Below are 22366 nucleotides of genomic sequence, written 5' to 3' on the forward strand. Positions count from 1 at the left end.
AAGAAACAATAATTCAAAAGCAGGAAGAATGCCAAAAGTGATGGGAGAGAGAGGAAAGCAATGATGAGAAATTGAGTCTGGTTCTCAGGCTGGGAACTGAGCTTCAGACCATGGCTGACTACCCAGGGCCTGATTCTGGCCCATGGACGTTATTTTGTTTGGCTCGTGAAATAATTTTAAAATCAAAATATTATACCCATTAAAAAATATGGATTTCTCGGGTGGCACCTGTGGCACATGAGTAGGGCGCTAGCCCCAGATGCTGAGGGTGGCAGGTTCAAGCCCAGCCCCAGCCAAAACCGCAAAAAAAAAAAAAAAAAAAAAAATACTGATTTCTCTAGGGCAAATGTGGGCCTGCTTTTTCCATATAAACGGCAGAAGCTAAGTAATAGCTGTCACCTTTAGACAGAGCTTGAGAGCTCTCCAGTTGGGCAGACCCCTGACCACTCCCTAGAACCTGCCTCCTTCCACCTCCTGCCTAATCCCTGTAGGGTGTGAGTCTCTGTAGCCTCAGATTGATTATAAAATACTCAAAAGCAAAGACGGCTAGAAAATGATGGTGATTGTGTATTGGCTGAATTATTTGACACCCCCAATTATTTGTCATGTGGCGTCACGAGCTGCTTAGTCACACTGTCTGTGTTTCACTCCTGGCTCCACCTCTCCCCACGTCTGGGATGTCTTATAACCCTTTAAAATTCAGGCTCCTCTCCAGAAAATGTCACAGCAAAGGTAGCTTCATTAAGCACATTGCCTGGCACATGGTTAACTATTGCTAGATGGCTATAAATTAATATTTTATTTAAATTAAATAAATATATATAATGAAATATAAAGTTATTATAAATATGTAATAAATTAAATAATTATATATAAATATTTAATTAATATTTTATTTAAATTAAATTATAGCCATCTAGCAATAGCTAATTAGCACGGCATTCAAAACGGCAGCTGCCAAAACAAAATAACAGAAAGAAATACAGGTATTTCCTCCCTACATTTCTTTTTTTTTTTTTTTTTTTTTTTGTCACCCTTGGTAGAGTGCCGTGGCGTCACAACTAATGCACAGCAATCTCAAACTCTTAGGCTTAAGAGACTCTCTTTCCACAGCTTCCCGAGTAGCTGGGACCACAGGTGCCCACCACAACACCTGGCTCTCTTTTGTTGCAGTTGTCATTGCTGTCTTAACTGGCCCGGGCCGGGTTCAAACCTGCCACCCTCGGTATATGGGGCTGGCGCCCTACCCACTGAGCCACAGGCGCCGCCTACATTTCTAAAATATCAACATTAATTATCAAAATTTTCCATAGAAGGGTGGTGCCAGTGGCTCAAAGGGGTAGAGCGCCGGCCCCATATGCCTGAGGTGGTGGGTTCAAACACAGCCCCGGCCAAAAACTGCAAAAAAAAAAAAAAAAAAAGATTTTCTATAGAAAGGTATCCAGAATACATACAATTTTTAAATTCAGCTAAAACATTAGACATATCAAATAAAAAGTGGATAAATATTAGGAGCATAAGTAAAAGCATGAAACTATGCAATATAAACACTAAAAAGTTACCTTTCTCATACAAATTATTAGAAGATGACAGAAAAAAAGTTATTCAAAAGTAAAAAAACTCTTATAAAATAAAGATAATTTTAATAATAATGAACACTTGAAATTAAAATCTATTATTTGATATTATATGAATCATGAGCATATTTTCATGCCCATTTTTTTCTGGCTGCTGTAACGTTTTTAAATCTAGGCTGGTTGAGGCAACAATGAAGAGACATTCCAAGCTAAATTTCAAAACAGCTTCAAATATTATCCTTTGAGTTTTTCATCGGCAAATAATTCCATTTCTTCTTCCATACTGTAGATGATATTTCTCTCTCTCTCTCTTTTTTTTTTTTTTTTTGAGACAGATTCTCACTATGTCGCCCTTGGTAGAGTGCCATGGTGGTGTCATAGCTCACAACAACCTCAAATCTTAGCACAGCAATGCTCTTGCCTCAGCCTCCCAAGTAGCTGGGACTACAGGCACCTGCCACAATGCCCGGCTATGTTTTTCCCTTCTTCTTCTTCTTTTTTTTTTTATTATTAAATCATAGCTGTGTACATTAAAGCAATCATGGGGCACCATACACTGGCTTTATAGACCATTTGACACATTTTCATCACACTGGCTAACATAGCCTTCCTGGCATTTTCTTAGTTATTGCGTTAAGACATTTATATTCTACATTTACTAAGTTTCGCGTGTACCCTTATAAGATGCACCGCAAGTGTAATCCCACCAATCACTCTCCCTCTGCCCATCCGCCTCCCTCCAGTCCCTCTCCCCCTTCCCCATATTCTTAGGTTATAACTGGGTTATAGCTTTCATATGAAAGCCATAAATTAGTTTCATAGTAGGGCTGAGTACATTGGATACTTTTTCTTCCATTCTTGAGATACTTTACTAAGAAGAATATATTCCAGCTCTATCCATGTAAACATGAAAGAGGTAAAGTCTCCATCTTTCTTTAAGGCTGCATAATATTCCATGGTGTACATATACCACAATTTATTAATCCATTCGTGGATCAATGGGCACTTGGGCTTTTTCCATGACTTAGCAATTATGAATTGGGCTGCAATAAACATTCTGGTACAAATATCTTTGTTATAATGTGACTTTTGGTCTTCTGGGTATATACCTAGTAGAGGAATTATAGGATTGGATGGCAGATCTATTTTTAGATCTCCAAGAGTTCTCCAAACATCTTTGCAAAAGGAATGTATTAATTTGCATTCCCACCAGCAGTATAGAAGTATTCCCTTTTCTCCACATCCACGCCAACATCTCTGGTCTTGGGACTTTTTGATATGGGCTAATCTTACTGGAGTTAGATGATATCTCAAAGTAGTTTTGATTTGCATTTCTCTGGTAATTAAAGATGATGAGCATTTTTTCATATGTCTGTAGGCCATGCGCCTGTCTTCTTCAGAGAAGTTCCTCTTCAAGTCCCTTGCCCAGCCTGCGATGGGATCACTTGTTCTTTTCTTGCTTATACGTTTGAGTTCTCTGTGGATTCTAGTTATTAAACCTTTGTCGGAGACATAACCTGCAAATACCTTCTCCCATTCTGAGGGCTGTTTGCTTGCTTGACTTACTGTGTTCTTGGCTGTGCAGAAACTTTTTAGTTTGATCAGGTCCCAGTAATGTATTTTTGAAGCTGCTTCAATTGCCCGGGGGGTCCTCCTCATGAAATACTTGCCCAGACCAATTTCTTCAAGGGTTTTTCCTGAACTCTCTTCTAGTATTTTTATAGTTTTATGTCTTAAGTTTAAATCTTTAATACGGTGGAGTCTATCTTAGTTAATGGTGAAAGGTGTGGGTCCAGTTTCAATCTTCTACAGGTTGCCAGCCAGTTCACCCAACACCATTTGTTAAATAGGGAATCCTTTCCCCACTGAATGTTTTTAATTGGCTTGTCAAAGATCAAATAATGGTAAGTAGCTGGATTAATCTCTTGGTTCTCTATTCTGTTTCAGACATCAACTTCTCTGTTTTTGTGCCAGTACCATGCTGTTTTGATCACTATCAATTTATAGTATAATCTGAGGTCTGGTAGCATGATTCCTCCTGCTTTGTTTTTATTTCTGAGTAATGTCTTGGCTATTCGAGGTTTTTTCTGATTTCATATAAAATGAAGTATTATTTTTTCAAGATCTTTAAAGTATGACAGTGGAGCTTTAATAGGGATTGCTTTAAAATTGTATATTGCTTTGGGTAGTATGAACATTTTAACAATGTTGATTCTTCCCAGACATGAGCATGGTATGTTTTTCCATTTGTTAACATTTTCAGCTATTTCTTTTCTTAGAGTTTCATAGTTCTCTTTATAGAGATCTTTCACATCCTTTGTTAGATAAACTCCCCAAGATTTCATCTTCTTTGGCACTACTGTGAATGGAATAAAGTCCTTAACTGTTTTTTCAGCTTGACTATTGTTGGTATATATAAAGGCTACCGATTTATGAATGTTGATTTTGTAACCTAAGACACTGCTGTATTCCTTGATCACTTCTAAGAGTTTTGTAGTAGAATCCCTAGTGTTTTCCAGATATATAATCATATCATCTGCAAAGAGTGAAAGTTGGATGTCTTCTGACCCTATATGGATATCCTTGATCGCCTTTTCTTCCCTAATTGCAGTGGCTAAAACTTCCATTACAATGTTAAAGAGCAGTGGAGACAATGGGCAGCCTTGTCTGGTTCTTGATCTGAGTGGAAATGATTTCAATTTAACTCCATTCAATATGATACTGGCTGTGGGTAGGCTGTAGATGGCCTCTGTCAGTTTAAGAAATGTCCCTTCTATACCAATTTTCTTAAGTGTTCTGATCATGAACGGATGCTGGATATCATCAAAAGCTTTTTATGCATCAATTGTGAGAATCACATGGTCTTTGTTTTTTAATTTGTTTATGTGCTGAATTATACTTATAGATTTACATATATTGAACCAGCCTTGAGACCCTGGGATAAAACTGACTTGGTCATGATGTATAATTTGTTTGATGTGTTGCTGGATTCTGTTTGTTAGGATCTTGTTGAATATTTTTGCATCTATATTCATTAGTGATATTGGTCTATAATTTTCTTTTCTTGTTGGGTCTTTTCCTGGTTTGGGGATCAGGATGGTGTTTGCTTCATAGAATGTGTTGGGTAGTCTTCCTTCTTTTTCTACATTTTGGAACAGGTTGAGTAATAGGTACTAGTTCCTCTTCAAAGGTTTGATAAAATTCTGACATGAAGCCATCTGGTCCTGGGCTTTTCTTTTTTTCTGTTTTTCCCTTCTATAAAAACTCCTTTCTTTGTTGTTGACAGGGACTATTATTATTATTATTTTTTTTTTTTGAGACAGAGTCTCACTATGTCGCCCTGGTAGAGTTCCACGGCATCACAGCTCACAGCAACCTCAAGCTCTTGAGCTTAAGCAATTCTCTTGCCTCAGCCTCCCAAGTAGCTGGGATTTCCAGCACCTGCCACAATGTCTGGCTTTTTTGTTTGTTGCAGTTGTCATTGTTGTCTAGCCAGCCTGCCAGATTGAAATCCACCAGCCTTGGTGTATGTGTTGGCTCCCTAACCACTGGGCTACAGGCACCAAGCCTGACTATTTTTTTTTGATCATGAACTCTAGTTTTATTTCAGAGAAAGGATTGCCAATTCATCTTCATCTTCTACAGTGTTGGTGCAGGTAGGTAGCGATCACAATGAGTCACCTGTACCAAATTCTGCGCTGTTTTGTTTGAACGCCCAGGGTTTAGAAAGTCTGAACCAGAATGAGGATTTGTGTTATGACAGAGGCCCCATGGATTATAGAGGAATAGCAAGAAGGTTTCTTTTATTGAGGCCAAATTTCTACTACAGTGCATCCCCAGGTGTAAATGCTTCATATTTTAAGAAAATATATCACAAAACACTGATACTTCAGCATTTTTAAAAGGTACATTATTCTGGAATACCAGATTATCAAAAACTGGAGTGACAGGCGCTGAAAAAGTCACTGGAAGTTCTTTTGCAGGTCAGTGGCCTTCATGGGTTCCAAGCACAGAGCCCTCCCCCGTGCTTTTCTGTTGACCTGATATCATCGAGAGGTCAGAGTCGGGGAAAACAGAGACTGGAAAGAGAAGGAAGTGGTTGTCCTGGTTGAATGGTGTCCCCCTAAAATTTCATGTCTACCAGGAACCTCAGAATGTGACCTTACCTGGAAATAGGGTGTTTGCAGATATAATTTGTTAAAATGAGGTCGTATTGGATTAGGGTAGATGGGCCCGATAGCTGATGATTGATGTCTTTATAAGAGGAGAGAGTAGAAGGATCACTTGAGGCCAGGAGTTTAAGACCAGCACATGCAACATACCAGGATCCTGTCTCTAAAAGCAATTTTTAAAAATTAGCCAGGTGTGGAATAGTCCCAGTACTTGGGAAGCTGAGGCAGGTGGTTTATTTAAGCCCATGGTTTGACAAGCCTAGGTCACAGAGCAAGATCCCATCTCTAAAAAAAGAAAGGAAGGGAGGGAGGGAAAAGAAAAAAGAGGAGAGGAGACACAGATACGCACAGAGGGATAAAGGTCATGTGAGGGTGGAGGGATGTATCTACAAGCCAAGGAATGCAGGAATCAGAAGCTGGAAGAAGTGAGGAAAGACTTCTTCCTAGAGCCCTCATGGGGAGCATAGTCCAGCTGATGCTTTGATTCTGGACTTGTGGCCTCCAGTATTATAGCAGTGTATGTGTCTGTAGTTCTAGGCCATCTAGTTTGTGGGAGTTTGTTATTGAAGTTCTAGCAAACTTATATCATCATGGAGTGGGAAGGGGGATGGCCCAGCCACTGGCCCTTGACAGCAGGGCCCATTATCACTGACTGTGGAATCTAGTTGGTATCCTCAGGGACTAAAACCCCAAAGCCCAAGCTCCTTCCCATTCTTTCTCTCCTCCCCTGACAAGTCTCTGTCTGGCCATACCTCCTCTCCACCCTGCATCTCCATGTGGGCAGCTCCCATCATGCTATGACACATGGGAGCCCAGCCCTGGGGCTTGTGGTGCTGCTCCCTGGAGGCCTGTGATCAGGTAGGAAGGACAGAGCTGCAGGAGTCCAAGAGAGCTTGGAGAGGACCTGCTGCTTCCTAATTGTGTGCACCACCCCATCTCCTTGAATCTCATTAGATGGTGACAATAATGTCCTCAGCAGGCCTTTGTCAGGGATCATAGCCCTTGGTAATGGGTTTTATTTTTTATTTTTAAGGGACATAGAAGGTGCTCGGTAGTGTGAGAACCTCCCCTAGCCCCAGTGTAGGAAAGATTGAGAATCCCAGCATCCTGGAGAGCCAGGCCTCTCCTGAAGGGGCTTGGGGACAGAGCTAGAGTGTGTGAGGACAGGGCAAACAGGTAGGAGCCACCTGTCCTCATCACATGTACCCGGAGCAGGGATGAGAAGTGGCTTCAGGACAGGCGGCTCTGACCTGTGGTGCCCATGTCCAGTGCAGAGTGGCGCTCCAGAAATAACTGTCAGAGGAGAAGCAAAGGACAATCCACGGGAAGTGTCAGAGCTATAAGGCCAGCCCACCCAGCAAGGGCCTGCACTGAAGGAATGCAGAGGCCACAGGGTTCTGTTCTTTTATTTCTCTTAAATTGAGAGAAGCTGATCTTCTTTGTCCTGTTAAGGGTCCCTTATGTGGCCCTCTTGGATATGCAAATACCAGACTAATAAACTGCCAGCCCCATGGGATTAGGAGGAACAGGAGCTTTTGTGGCCCTTGGTAATAGGCTTTATTTTTTATTTTTAAGTGGTTTGGCAAAGATTTTACCCTGTGGAAGAGGGTGACTGGTTGGGAGATTTGGGAGAGAACAAGAAATGTGTAGACTAATCTGCACAAAGAAGCCCAGTTTTCTAGAAGGAATCAGATAGATACAACAACACAGTGTTTTCACACTTTTTTGACAAGAAATAAACATTACATCGCACCCCGGGGTCCAGGTGCATGCTGAACTAAGGGTTTCACAAAATGTCATTATTGCTACATGGAGTGTCTTCTGCCATGTTCTATTCTGTGTGATTCTATCTTGTTTTTTAAAATTCTGGTCAAGACCCTAGAATTGATTCCATGAGCCCCTCTGGGGTTGGTGTGCATAGTCTGAAAATACTTCTTGGGTGTTCAGGAAGTCCGCCGGGTGGGCCGAGGCCTGGCTGCAGGAAGAGGGGAATAGAAGCACTGGGGTTGAGAGAGCCAGCCTGGCCCTGAGTAAGGGGTGTTGCAGTGTCCGTGGCCTACAGGAGCTCGCTGACACTAGAACCCATCTGACACAGCCATCTGAGGCCAACTCACCCCTGGAAATAGTGGCAAGAAGGGGCACAGGGAGCTTACAGCCCTCTCACTTCCCTGGTGACAGCTGCTGGTGCCGTCCCTCATCTCCATACAACGGTCATCTCACTGCCACCACCAAGGCCAGGTGAGGAGGGCCTCTCCCCATGCCCACCACCCTGGGGCGGCCCAGCACCCTTGAGCGGCTTGGACAACTCCAGTTTGAACAGAACACTCTTGAGGAACTGTAGCTGGAACTTTTCCCCATCCTAGCACCTTACCTTGGACACATAGCCAAAGCAGCTTTGCTGGGCAGCCTGCGGGAGAGGAGGAGAGATGGGGACCAGGTGGAATTCACTAGATTCACGGTAGGGTGGAATCAGCCTGAGCTCGCGCGGCGGGAACCGAAGCGGGAAGCCGGCCGGCCTGCGCTTCTCCCGTCCTACCGCCAGGCGGCAGCAGCAGGCGCGCCCCACCTCCCGCCCCGGCGCGGACATTCTCCCAGTCCCGGCTCCTCCCCCTGCCCAGCACCCGCGGCCGCAGCTTCGTAAGAAAGGGAAGGTATTGGGCGCTTACAACGCACTTCCTCTTCCCTTCGCTTCACAGTCATTGCTCATCGCCCTTGACCTTCAGCCTTATTCTATTCGCTGTCCAGATGAAGAACCGACGATCTTTCAAGACAGTGGAGGTTGGAATTCAATTCAGACAGCTTTGCTGTATGTTGGTAAAGCAGAAGCTTGGCCTCCAAGTGGCCGGACTGTCCCCACTTACAGGAGCCCACTCTTCAGAACCCATGCGGCAGCCAAACCCCTTTCCTCTTCCTATGTCCATGCAGATCCCACTTTCCAGCCTCCCTGCAGTGAGACGGGTCGCATGACTAAACATAAGTCAATGGACAGCACGTAGGAGTGACGTGCCCATGTAGGTTGCTGTCAGCCACAGATGGCACTAGCCCCTAATATCCTGAGATCCTCCCTGCTTTCTCTTCTTGCATCTGACAGCATAGAGGACCCAGAGGAGGACACTGAGGTCCTAGAAGAAGCATGGGTGCCTGAGTGACCTCATGGAGTGACTACATGAAGAAACAGTTCCCCCATCCTTCCCCCCTTTTCATGCTGACTTGCACAAGACAAAAGAATCTATATGGGATTAAGCCACTGTGATTTTGGAGTTGTGCGTGTTAATTACCTGATTAATGTACCCACTGTCCTTATTTAAAAAATAGGGCTGTTAGCATCAGTCTCAGGGTCGCGTGTCAATGATGTATAGTGGAGGTAAAACATCGAACCTAGGATCTCGCACATCTCAAAGACTCACTTGGTAACTCCTTGCAATGTCCGCAGCAGTTGCGGCAGCAAAAGTGACAACAGTAAAGAGACTAGAGAACCTCTAGTCCCCAGTGCTATGCCATCTGCTAAAGAGACCAGACCTAATAGGTGAGCCTATAGGTGTGCTGGGAGCCTTGAAAAGTGCATAGGCTTTATGTATGGCAAATGCTTTGTAAAATGAATTTTTTCTATTAAGTACAGAGACACACCATTAGAGTGGTATCTATAAATAGCACTCTGAGCTAAGGGAGTGCTAAATGTGAGGAGATACGAGTTCAGTTCAAATCCCGTCTCTTCTAGTTACTAGCTGTGGGACCCCAGGTAAATCGCTTAAGCACCCTGTGCCTCAGTTTCCCCATCTGTAAAATAGAGATTGTAATAAGGTTCTTTCTAGGATTAATGAGTCAATGTAAGTAAAAAGCTCAGAACAGTGCTTAGCGTACAGTAAGTGCTCAATGTGTGGTGTTGTTATTACTATGTGCACTAGGTGACAAATGCTTAGGCAACTGAGACGGCCCCTGAGTGCATGGAAGGGCCTGATGCTGCACTAGGAAGTGCCCCATCTTCATCTGTCCCCCCCCCATGCACTTTTTCCCCTGCTGCCCTTCTCCTGGAACTGGGGGAAGAAAGAAAAAAAGGCAGAAATAGCAGGTGGGGGCAGGGAAAGGACAATGGGCTTTGTAAAATCCCTCCCTAGGCAGCCTGGCCAAGTTCAATGGCTTCAGGCCACATGAACAGCAAGAAAAATGTGGCCCAGGAATTTCTCCCCAACGATTCCCCTTGTCTTTCTCTGTGGGAATTTGGAGCTATCGACACATTCCTTCCATGAACAGCATCCACTGCAGCCGAAGGCCCATTGGCCCAAGCTGGGAACCTGGCTAGCTGGGCACCTCCAGAGCTCTGCCCCTAGTGCTTCCTCCCCAAGGAGTGGGCACTGCAAATGTGGGAGAGAATGCACTCTTATTGGCAGACATCACAGCCTGCTCTGTCAGGGACTGACCCCTCCTGGGCACTGCTGACCCTTCTCCTGAGCCAAACTGCCCAGACAGCTTTCACAGCTGCTTTTTCACAATCTGTCACCCAGAAGTGGAGATTAGACATCTTGGACAGATTTCCCATCTATTCACTCTTTTGCTAAGTCAAGTGCTTCCCAACTGAAGAGGAAACTGTTTCCTAAATGCCCTAATTTTTTTTAAACACTATAAACTACAGTCCAAAGGCCAAATCTGGTCTGCCACCTGTTTTTGTACATAAAGTTTTATTGGAACACAGCCACACCCATTCATTTATGTATTGTCTGCAGCTGATTTCACACTACCATGGCAGAGTTGAGTAGTTGCCACGTAGACTGTATGTCCTGCAAAGTTTCAATATGTTTACTATTTGTCCCTTAGAAAAAGTTTACTGGCTCCTGCTTTACTTCTATATTTATTCCACAAAGGATTTAAAATGGCTTCTAATGAGAACATTTAGAATAAAATAACAATTAACATAATAGTTAAAAAGAAAATTAAGAACCCGAGAAAATGCAAATAAAAGTAGCAAAGCAAAATCAAGAAACAAAACACAAATGTGAAGGTCATTAGGGCCCGCATACTTGCCAAAACCAAACTTTAAGTTTTCCCTGAGCTTCTTGGAAGCCAAAGGAAAAAGAGAAATGAGACTTAAATCTCATAAGAGAAAGAAAAAGCCCATCTTTATGTTATCCATAGCTTTTTCTAACACAAAGCTGTTTGGGGCTTGCTTCAGATAGAACAAAAGTAATACCTACCTTCCCGGTATCATATACTTAATTAACAACAATAAAAAATACCAGAAGAAACCAGTATGAGTCTTCAAAGTGAATCACAACTCTGGTGCTGTTGATGAGGGATAGTATGGGTTAAAGAGCTCTAGCTCACATGTTTAACCAAATATCAAACTAGATACCTACATGCACATCAGCTGGCTTCTGTGCACTGTGGTAAATGTGCACAAAACATTTTGAGAGGTGTAAGAGGCCCTCTTTGTGTTTATCATTTTGGTAGATCTGTTTGTTTCAGAGCAAACACTGGAGTTGACTGGGGATGACCCAACTTATCACTAACTCAGTTTGTAGTGCCTGGCACATAGCAGACCCTTAAGAAACACTGGATGTGCGGTGGACCTAGCTTCTCGGGACCCCAGATTTCTTGTGAAAAATGAGGAGGTTGTGTTAATACAGGGAGTCCCTTCCAATCCCAGAATGTCTGTGAGTCTGTGCTGTGTGGAGGTGCAGTGTGGATGCACACTGTATTTCAGCTTAGACTAACCTGAGTCAGAACCATAATGGGAGGAGAGGAGGGGGGAGCAGCCCAGAGGAGGCCTTTACCACCAAGAGGCAAGAGGCAGTGGGTATTCGTTGAGAAGGTGACCTATAGCATTCACACTGCCCAGATTCAAGTACAGGCTCTACACCCCACCTACCAGCTGCAGGATCGTGATCGTGACAGCACTCGGGCATCAGCCTCATCTTTAGACTAGATACGATGACGTGTCACCAGTTCAGTTTAGGTATTGTTATGAAAATTAACAAGACAATGTCTTGTTGTATACTTGCCAGTATAAGTATGGCTGGTAATAAGCTCTCTACAAAGGATCTTCATCACTCCCCTTTTCATCAAGCTCTCTGTTCCAGAGGCTCCGGCTGACAGGAGACAGACATTACTCTGAGAAGCTGAGAGTAATGAGCCACATGTGCTCTTCCTCCCAGGCTCCACCCAGCACTCCACAGGGGTTGCCTTTTTATTTATTTATTTATTTATTTATTTATTTATTTATTTATTTATTGAGACAGAGTCTTACTAATGTCACCCTGAGTAGAGTGCTGTGGCGTCACAGCTCACAGCAACCTCAAACTCTTGGGCTTAAGCGATTCTCTTGCCTCAGCCTCCCAAGCAGCTGGGACTACAGGCACCTGCCACAACACCCGGTTATGGGGTTGCCTGTTTTAAGTCTCAGCTACAGTTACTTATGTAACTTATGTCATAGGTACAAGGTGGCACCTGACATGTAATTCATCACCAAGCCCTGTCCCTTTTCTCTCTAGAAGATTTACCTCACAAATCATTATGATTGGGCTGGGTTTCATTCTGAGCTTAGCACTAATGAGCTGTGTGACCTTAAGCAAATGGCTTCGCTTCTCTGTGCTTCGGTGCCCTCCTCTTTAAATGGAAATAGTGATGACTTAACATTCATAGGGTTGCTCTGAGTTCTAAGTGAAATACGTATGTGTCAAGCCTGGCACATTGTCAGAATCAGGCAGTGTTAGTCGTGAGTAGTATCTACGACTTTCTATGCCTCAGTGATCTGTAATTGCATCATAGACCATCCCAGAGACGAGTGACTTAAAGATAACACACGTTCTCTTTATTTGCTCACTGTTCTGCAATGTGGGCATGGTGTGGCAGGGATATCTCCCTCTGTTGTGTCACTTAGAGGCTCCACTTCCAAGGCAGCATCCCTCAAAGGCTGGGAGCCAGTGCGGTTGCTGGCTGGGACCTCTGTTCTCCATACAATCTCTCCATTGCTGGGTTGGGCTTCTTGTAGCACAGTGGTCTCAGGACAGTCTCACTGTTCACGAGGTGGTGGGTTTCCCTGAAGACATAAGCAGAAGCTGCCAAGGCGTCTTTGGACATAGGCCCAGAATCGGCCCAGAATCACTTCTGCCACCTTCCAGTTAAAGTAGGTCATAGCAGAGCCCACACTTAAGGAGGTGTGGTTGGCTGAGGCAGGCCATCTCCTCTCACCTGCTGCGTCCCCTGGCTTACGCCTGTGCATCTTAGCTTTCTCCCTGCTCCCTTCTCCCCATTCCTGTCCCTACTTCACTGCGGCTACCAGGCAGACCAGTCAGAATCACAGACCACATTGTGTCCCTGCCCCTGAATGCTATGCTGCAGCTCCTCCCTATCCAGAATAAAGACCAAGTTCTTAACAGGATTCTACCACTGTCCACAAGGAACCACTACTATGCCATCCCTAAGATTCCTGGATTCTTCCTCCAGGGTCAAGTCCCACCTTGATGAGGCCTCCACTGCAGATCTTTCTCTACCACCCTCAGCAGACTGTCTCCCCCCAGCATCCAAGGAACCTTTCTACCCCCAGCTCAGCTCCTGGGCTCTCTTTTGGTCAGATGTTTAGTTGTGTCTGGTCATTATTTATACATGGACGAATAAATGAATGACGAAATGATCATCATACCCTCCCCCACCACCACCTGTGCTAAGATATCCTTCCCCAGCGCTACTTGGGCTGAGCTTACACCATGTGATGGCACCATGAATGCCTTAGGTTTGGGTCGGAGGGGCAGCTCAGACCCTGGAGAAGAACTTCATAGGTCAGTCAGGTCCTGGGTCTCTGAAGAGAATCCCTGAATGGCCTGGGCGTATCTAGAACCAGCAGCTCAGGTTACAGAGACTTTAGCACCCCAGCACCAGCAACAGCCTTTCTAGAAACAGCGCTACCTCCTTACTATCCAACCTCTCACTACCCACCCCTGAGTCTCCCAGAGAAACAAAACAAAGCAGCAGAAGGTGGCGCTCTGGGGCATTTGTCCTCTAAAGCTGGTATCCACTGGTGGCTCTGAAAAGCCATCTTTGCATTGTTCCTGGGTCCGGCTTCCTCCTGGTTGCAACCACCTCCGCCGCTGCGGACTCCGGCAGCTTTATCGCCAGGGTCCCCGAACTGTCGCTTTCTTTTCCATCCCCCGCATCGGATCACCGACATGCCCCACCATGTCAGACGCGGCGGAGGACACCAGCTCCGAGGTCACTTAGAGGAGAAGAAGGAAGTTGTGGACAAGGCAGAGAATGGAAGAGACGCCTCTGCTAATGGGAACGCTAATGAGGAACATGGGGAGCAGGAGGCTGACCATGAGGTGGATGAAGAAGAGGGAGAAGGTGGGGAGGAAGAGGAAGAAGGTGATGGTGAAGAAGAGGCTGGAGACGAAGCTGAGGCCACCACGGGCAAAAGAGCAGCTGAGGATGATGAGGATGAGGATGCTGATACCAAGAAGCAGAAGACTGAGGAGGATGACTAGACAGCAAAAAAGGAAAAGTTAAACTTAAAAAAAAAAGGCCACCGTGACCCATTCACCTTCCACTTCCCGTCTCAGAATCTAAACGTGGTCACCTTCGAGTAGAGAGGCCCACCTGCCCGCCTCAGGCAGCGCCACCCGCAGGGGACACGCGCTCTTCACTACCCAACCAAAACCACGAGAATTTGCAACAGGGGAGGAAAAAAGAACCAAAACTTCCAAGGCCCTGCTTTTTTTCTTAGAAGTACTCTAAAAAGGAAATTTGTTTGTATTTTTTATTTACATTTTATATTTTTGTACGTATTGTTAGGGGTCAGCCATTTTTAATGACCTCAGATGACCAAACCAGCCTTTAGAGTGGTCTCTGTCCTACTTCTGACTCAATGACTTTACTTGTGGTGTGACCATGTTCATTATAATCTCAAAGGAGAAAAAAAACCTTGTAAAAAAAGCAAAAACAACAACAAAAACAATCTTATTCTGAGCATTCCAGTAACTTTCTTTGTGTATGTACTTAGCTGTACTATAAGTAGCTGGTTTGTATGAGATGGTTAAAAAGGCCAAAGATAAAAGGTTTCTTTCTCTTTTTTTTGTCTATGAAGTTGCTGTTTATTATCTGTTTTTTTTTGGGGGGGGGGGCCGTTTGATGTATGTGTGAAACAATGTTATCCAACAATAAACCGGAATTTTATTTTGCTGAGTTGTTCTAACAACAAAAATAAATAAATAAAGCTGGTATCCAGCCTCCTCCTGGAGCCCCCTGTGCACCTACAGACTGGTTCCAGCTCTGCTTCCCTGAGTCCTGTGGTTTGCAGGAGCTCAGCCTTCTCACTCAGAAAGCTGTCCCAGAGGCCCCCACCTTTCTAGTCTTTCTTCTGGATTTGGGTAGCTTGAACTTAAAGCCTTACGACACTGAGTGATCCTGACATTTTGGTTCAATTCAAGTTTAGATTGGGCTCATGATCAACTTGGTAGACAGAGCCATGTTCAGGGAAGTTGATTTTTCAGGCAAATTATATGTTCAGTACGTGCTTTGCCAATTGCAGCACAACTGTAGGTCTAACTGGGAGAAGCCATCCATTTATCTATCTAACATCTACAATCGGTCCATCCATCCAATTACCTATCTACACATCCATCTCAACATCCATTCCTACATCCATTCACCCATCCATCAAACCATCCATCCATCCATCTATACACTTACCTACCCATCAAGCAATCCATCCAACCTTCCATCCATCCACCCATACATTCACCCATTCACACGTCCATCCATTCATCCATGTATACACTTATCAATCCAGTTCATGAACTGTTCCATCTGTGTATCTATCCTTCCCTCTCCCCATTCATCTTCACCACTCACCAAGTTATTGGTCTCGGGAAAGTCTCTTTACCTCCCTCAACTTTAGTTTCTTTCTCTGTAAATTGAATCTGATGGGATCTGCTTCATGGAGTTGTCTTTTAGATCATTGAGATAGTAACATTTGCAAGTTGCTTGGCACATGGTAAACAGCTCATAGGGAATGTGATTTTCCTTCTCCCTTAAGGAATAACACACAACTAGTATACTATAAAAAGACAAGGTGTAATTAAGAAACGAAGTGTGTAAAACCAAAGCAATAAGGCTGGAAACTCTTGCCTTCTTATTTGTCTGCTGAACTGCCCTGAGAGGTGATATTTAAAGCCACTTTGAAAAGTTGAGTATTCCAAAATATATTTAAACGGTTCAATGGGGACGTTGACCCTCTATAATAGGCTCATTTGAAAGATCCTGCTTTGCTACTTCCTCTTAGAAAGATAAACAAGCAGCCCACAATGGCCGCTGTGATGTTTTCTTTTAAATCTTGCTTTCCAAATGTAGGACTTGGCGGTTGGACAATCACCGGGGGCTTGCTCCCTGCAGACGCTCTCCCTGAATGCAGGGAGCTGTAGCTTGGAATTCCTGGGGCCTCATTAAGCCCGCTGTGACTAAGTGATCTTGCCTGGTTCTAAAACTGTTCAAAATGACTTGGCAGCAACCAGAAGTCAGGTCTCTCTGTTTTTTCTCAGTCTCTCTCTCTTTGTAACCCCAGTTTACATGTCATGAAGTAAAAACATCTTTCTTTCCGGATCTAGTGCAGGATGACCCTCCTCTCTCCCTAAAGCCTCACCCTGGTCTTTCTGAGGAGCTAAAGGAGAGGGAGGCCCACTGTTGTTAATCTCTCCTTTGAATGAAGACTTAACTCCTGGGAAAACCTCTTCCCTGCTCTAAGACATCCCCCCCCAACCCCCTTCAAACTGCCACCATTTAACTCTTCTGCTCCAGGGCTCAGTCTCTGGCAGCCTCTGCCTCCCAGCCTGGCTCTCCTGTGGGACCACCTCTGTTCTCCAGGGAGGGGAGGGTGTGGGGAGGGAGGGAGAAAACCCAAGACAAGCCAAGGCTATCAGAAGTTGGCCACAGCCCTGCTACAGTGTTGGGAACAGCTCCTTGGAACTGGAGGGGTGAGAAAGAATTTTGTCTCACTCTGTGCCAGACACTTACAAATATGATTTCTCTCATTTGATTTTTTACTTTAATTTATACAGTAAAGCACAAATATGCACGTACTTACAAAACAAAACCACTGTAAAGCAGCCAAAGGCTCTTGACATCCACCACCTTTGGTTTCCCATTTTCCTCCCCATGTATTTTTCAGGCCTAAGTGCCTAGAACAGAGTCTGGCATAGAGTGAGCACTACAGTAATATATTGTGGGTGTGGGTGTGTGTTTTACATAAGAGCTATAGATCTCGAAACATTGAGCCCTAGCTCCCTTTGCTTATATCACATTCCATTTTATGAAAATGCCAGTATATTTGGTAATCCTTTTACTGATGAACATTTTGGTGGTTCCAAATCTTTGCAATTACAAGCAAGGCTGCAATGAATAGCCCTATCTAGGTTTCCCTGGCCATATGGGCAAGCATTTCTGTGGAGTGCATACTGAGAGATAGGATTGCTTGGTCCCAGAGTACCTGCATTTTTAGTTTCAATAAGCAGCTCCCATGTTACCTTCCAGCATGATTATATGAATGTCAATCTCACGATAAAAGTGCCCTTTGCCCAAATCCCCACCACTACTTGACGATGATGAGAATTCACTCTTGCAGAGCCCTTCCACCATGCCACTTCTAGTCTGGATTCCTTGTAGGTGTCAATTCATTTAGTCACCACAATGATCCAATGACACAGTTTCTATTATTCTGTTTTATAGATGTGGAAACTGTGCAGAGAGTTTAACTTCATTCCATCATACCTTTAATTTGTGCTAAGTGACATCTGAACCAGTACTATTTCCCCTCAGTTTTCAGGTGAGGAAACAGTCTCAGAGGATAGGTGATTTACCCAAAGTCACCTAGTCCGTAGAAGACCAGCCAGGTTTAGGAGTAACCTGGACAAACACTCCCTTTTCCTGCTACTGCACAGTTCAGATAAGCTGGGAAGCTGAGAGCCAGGTGACCCTGGAACCGCTACTCCGCCCCCACAAGTCACTTGTGAGCTGACTACTTAAGATGCTGGAGGAGGGTGCACAACGAGGGCACCTCTTCTTTCCATTCTGGGCAGAGGTCAAGCCAGTGTGGTCCCCACCCCCGCGCAGGTTGCCTGGGAGGAGTGGGACAGAGACTGCGCCGGCTCGCACAGCTCCCCCTGGCGGCCGCTGGGCGCGCGCCCAGGTCGGCGCCCTGGGAGAGTAACGGGCCGCGGGGAGGGCGCCGGCCGGCGAGGAGGGCAGGGAGCCGACTCGGGGCCGCCCCGGCACGCGGAGATAAAAGCGGGCTGCGGCGCGGCGGGCGCGATCTGCGCGTTCTCCTATTGATTAGCAGGGTCTGCCCCGAGGCCGCGATGCCGGCGACACAGAACTGTGGTGGAGCGTGAAGGCGAGGGAGCGGCAGACGGGCGGCCCCGCGCGCACCCCGCGCCCGGCTGGGCTCTGCCCTCTGCCCGACCCCCACTCTGCTCCGGGGGGACGGCAGCCCGTGAAAAGAAGGGCTGAGCAGCGGGGCGGCGGGCGACTGCCATGGGGCTGTGCTGCTGCAAGGACTGGAGGGGACACCTGCGAGCGCCCAAAGGTAACTCTCGGGCGCGCACGTGCGTGCGCTTCGGCTCGAGCGCATTGGTCCGGGTTCCCCGCTCCCTCCTGCCGCCGCAGTAGGCTATCCACTCGGCTTTGGGGACTTGTCGCTAGTTTTTTAGGGCCCAAGAACTGCCTCGGCTTTAGAAGGGGCTTAGGTGTGGCTGCTGCGCTCCAGAGTCTCCGAACTTTGGAGGGGGCGTCTCTCCCTAAGTCGGGACGCGGGAGCACGTCCAGGAGCTCCTCTGCCCCCAACGACCCTGGCTGGAGGTTGCTGGCGGGGTGTTAGGGGATGGGGTCCAGCCCCAGCGCGGAAGGGAGAGAGCCGAGGGAAGAGTTCACCCTCAGGACCAGAAGCGGACTGCGGGCGCCGGCTGCCGGTCGGCCAAGTCCGCCGCTGGGGAGGAGAAGCCCCTGGCGCCCAGACCTGCCGGCAGGTCCTCTGCAGAGCGAGCACGGCCAGAGCCGGGCGCCGCCTCCGCGGCTTAACCGCCCAGAGAGAGACCGTTCCTTCTGGCTGGCCTATGTCACAAATTTGGACAGAGGGGCCCTGACTCAGAGTTTTCCAAAAGGCGGCGAAACCTGCGAGCAGAGCTGCTTGTGGAATGCAGTAGGCTTGGAGAGGGCCCAAAGCCAAGAAACATGCTTGGGACGTTGGCGGCCGCCTGAGGTACGGCCTCTTCGGCCAGTGGCCCCCACCACTTAACCCTGGACTGGCTGAAATGATCTATGTTGATCAATGGGAACATAGAGGTGCATCCCTTTACTGCAGGACTCCCCAGACTCACCTGGGCCTAACACTCAGCTGTGCCACTTACTAAACAAGCAGATTCCTGGCCCCCCACCCCCACCCCGACCTGCTGGATAGGCTGTGGGGCAGGCCCTGCTAAGCTGTGTTTAAGAAGTTCCCCTAAGTAACTAAGTGACTCCTATGACCAGGTGAGTTTGGGAATCCTTGCTTTTAAGCCATAAGGGCAGGCCAGCTCTACCAGAACGAGTACTAGGTCCTATTCCTCTGGACAGTATATTCTGGATTCCAGATAAAGAAAAGGTACGGATGTGTCCCTCTTGTTCCAGAGACTGGTAATGCCATAAATGTACAGGTTGGTTTCACAAGGGGTTTGATGTAGTTTATAATAACATGTATAAAAATTGGACCCTACATTTAGACAAGATATATGGAGTTCCAGGGAAAATAGAGCCCAGTTAATGGGTCCAGAAGGTAGTATCTGTGATTGAGCCTTTGCAGCCAAAACTAGGAAGGAAATGTGAATACCTTAGTTGCAAAGTTCTCTTAGCATCTGATTTTAAAAAGAATGAAAAGGAATTTTGTGGGGGGGGGGGCTTCATGCTTGGAGAGTGGGGCTGAGAGCCTTGTGTGGTGTCTTCACTATTACAAGAGTGAGGGTGGCAGTAGGATTCAGGGGCAGGGTCTTGGCTGCATGCTCCCTAAGGGCAGGTCAGAGCCCAGAGCCAGAGGGACTTCACCAGGGTGAGCAGCTTTGGTCTTTCCTGACCCCTCCTCAGTAAATAAGGCAGGAGGTGGAGCCTGTGTCCTAGAAACCAGTGTGGATTTGCAAGGCCTTGCTTAGGAAGTACATGCACTCAATAAGGGGTCCCAGAAGGGAGCCAGCTAGATTTGAATTCTGGGGCTGCAGACGCCCAGGGCCAGCTGCTGGCTATGCTGATCCAAGTAAGAACAGACCTGGTCTGGGAATGTTCCCCAACTTGTCCTTACCTACCTACCCACCCTATTTGGACAGCTAGCCACAGCAGCTTGGGAACAGGCACCAAGAGATTCTGCAGACTGTGGAAATTAGCAAAGCTGGCCAAGTCTGGGGTGAGAGGAGGTGGGAGCATTGGTGCCAGAGTGGGCTGCCAAGCTCCTGCCAGGTGGGGAGGAGAGCATCTGTGCAGCTGGAAAGTCTACGGTGCAAGGAAAACAAATATTTGGTTTTTAAATGTAAAATTTGCAGATGTTTAAGTGCAGTGGACTCATTTACCAAGTGTGAACCCATGTGGCTGGTCTGGGTAGGTGGTGGACAGTTTGGACCATTTTTCATGAGTTCTGCAATAAACAGGGGGAGGGGTTTTTGGTCAATAACCTTAGACATCAGGAGTTATTAAAGCTTGAAAGGTTTTTCACTGCAAGCCTTTTCAGAGCCTTGAACAGAGTGGTGCAATTGTTCCTTGCCAGGTCAGGTGGATTATGGGTACAGTCTCTAGACCTTTGCCCAGGGAACCTGCTTTTCATAGAACATCTCACAACACACATATTTTTGGACACACTTTGAGAGATGTTGCTTTAGACATTAAACTGACTCAGTTGTCATAGCCATAATACAGTATGTCTGTTCCCAAAGGCATGTGTATGTGTGTATATGTGTGTGTGTGTGTGTGTATAGCTATTGCAGGCTACCTGCAAGCTATCTGACTCTCCTGCCTAGAAATTGTGTATCTGTTATTAGAGAAAGTCAAAAAAGAGTCCATTAGTCGTTGATATCATTTCAATTAAAGTAACAGCTAAGGCAATGCAACAGCTGTTCTTTTTTTTTTTTTTTTTTTATTGTTGGGGATTCATTGAGGGTACAATAAGCCAGTTACACTGATTGCAATTGTTAGGTAAAGTCCCTCTTGCAATCATGTCTTGCCCCCATAAAGTGTGACACACACTAAGGCCCCACCCCCCTCCCTCCATCCCTCTTTCTGCACCCCCCCATAACCTTAATTGTCATTAATTGTCCTCATATCAAGATTGAGTACATAGGATTCATGCTTCTCCATTCTTGTGATGCTTTACTAAGAATAATGTCTTCCACTTCCATCCAGGTTAATACGAAGGATGTAAAGTCTCCATTTTTTTTAATGGCTGAATAGTATTCCATGGTATACATATACCACAGCTTGTTAATCCATTCCTGGGTTGGTGGGCATTTAGGCTGTTTCCACATTTTGGCGATTGTAAATTGAGCTGCAATAAACAGTCTAGTACAAGTGTCCTTATGATAAAAGGATTTTTTTCCTTCTGGGTAGATGCCCAGTAATGGGATTGCAGGATCGAATGGGAGGTCTAGGTTGAGTGCTTTGAGGTTTCTCCATACTTCCTTCCAGAAAGGTTGTACTAGTTTGCAGTCCCACCAGCAGTGTAAAAGTGTTCCCTTCTCTCCACATCCACGCCAGCATCTGCAGTTTTGAGATTTTGTGATGTGGGCCATTCTCTCTGGGGTTAGATGGTATCTCAGGGATGTTTTGATTTGCATTTCTCTAATATATAGAGATGATGAACATTTTTTCATGTGTTTGTTAGCCATTCGTCTGTCGTCTTTAGAGAAAGTTCTATTCATGTCTCTTGCCCATTGATATAAGGGATTGTTGGCTTTTTTCATGTGCATTAATTTGAGTTCTCTGTAGATCCTGGTTATCAAGCTTTTGTCTGATTGAAAATATGCAAATATCCTTTCCCATTGTGTGGGTTGTCTCTTTGCTTTGGTTATCGTCACCTTAGCTGTACAGAAGCTTTTCAGTTTAATGAAGTCCCATTTGTTTATTTTTGTTGTTGTTGCAATTGCCATGGCAGTCTTCTTCATGAAGTCTTCCCCCAGGCCAATATCTTCCAGTGTTTTTCCTATGCTTTCTTTGAGGATTTTTATTGTTTCGTGCCTTAAATTTAAGTCCTTTATCCATCTTGAATCAATTTTTGTGAGTGGGGAAAGGTGTGGGTCCAGTTTCAGTCTTTTACACGCAGACATCCAGTTCTCCCAACACCATTTATTGAATAGGGAGTCTTTCCCCCAAGGTAAGTTCTTGTTTGGTTTATCGAAGATTAGGTGGTTGTAAGATGTTAGTTTCATTTCTTGGTGTTCAATTCGATTCCAAGTGTCTATGTCTCTGTTTTTGTGCCAGTACCATGCTGTCTTGAGCACTATGGCTTTGTAGTACAGACTAAAATCTGGTATGCTGATGCCCCCAGCTTTATTTTTGTTACTAAGAACTGCCTTAGCTATACGGGGTTTTTTCCGGTTCCATACAAAACGCAGAATCATTTTTTCC

General features: G+C 45.6%; 1 protein-coding gene and 1 pseudogene across 6 annotated transcripts in view; both read left to right on the forward strand.

The window, feature by feature from the left end:
- Positions 1-22366, forward strand: part of ARHGAP22 (Rho GTPase activating protein 22) — a 232792-nt gene that overhangs the window by 131462 nt on the left and 78964 nt on the right. For 2 of the 6 annotated variants that reach the window (XM_053585383.1, XM_053585384.1), the window contains exon 1: positions 18077-18314. The exons of the other annotated variants lie outside the window; for them this stretch is intronic. In XM_053585383.1, the coding sequence (XP_053441358.1) occupies positions 18263-18314 (52 nt within the window). In that variant the 5' untranslated portion in view covers positions 18077-18262. Of the gene's footprint in view, positions 1-18076; positions 18315-22366 lie in introns of those variants that run through there. 6 annotated transcript variants of the gene reach the window in all.
- LOC128581964 (prothymosin alpha-like) lies at positions 13919-14684 on the forward strand (annotated as a pseudogene).

This window comes from Nycticebus coucang, chromosome 3 (assembly GCF_027406575.1).
Source record: "Nycticebus coucang isolate mNycCou1 chromosome 3, mNycCou1.pri, whole genome shotgun sequence".
Lineage (NCBI taxonomy): Eukaryota > Metazoa > Chordata > Mammalia > Primates > Lorisidae > Nycticebus > Nycticebus coucang.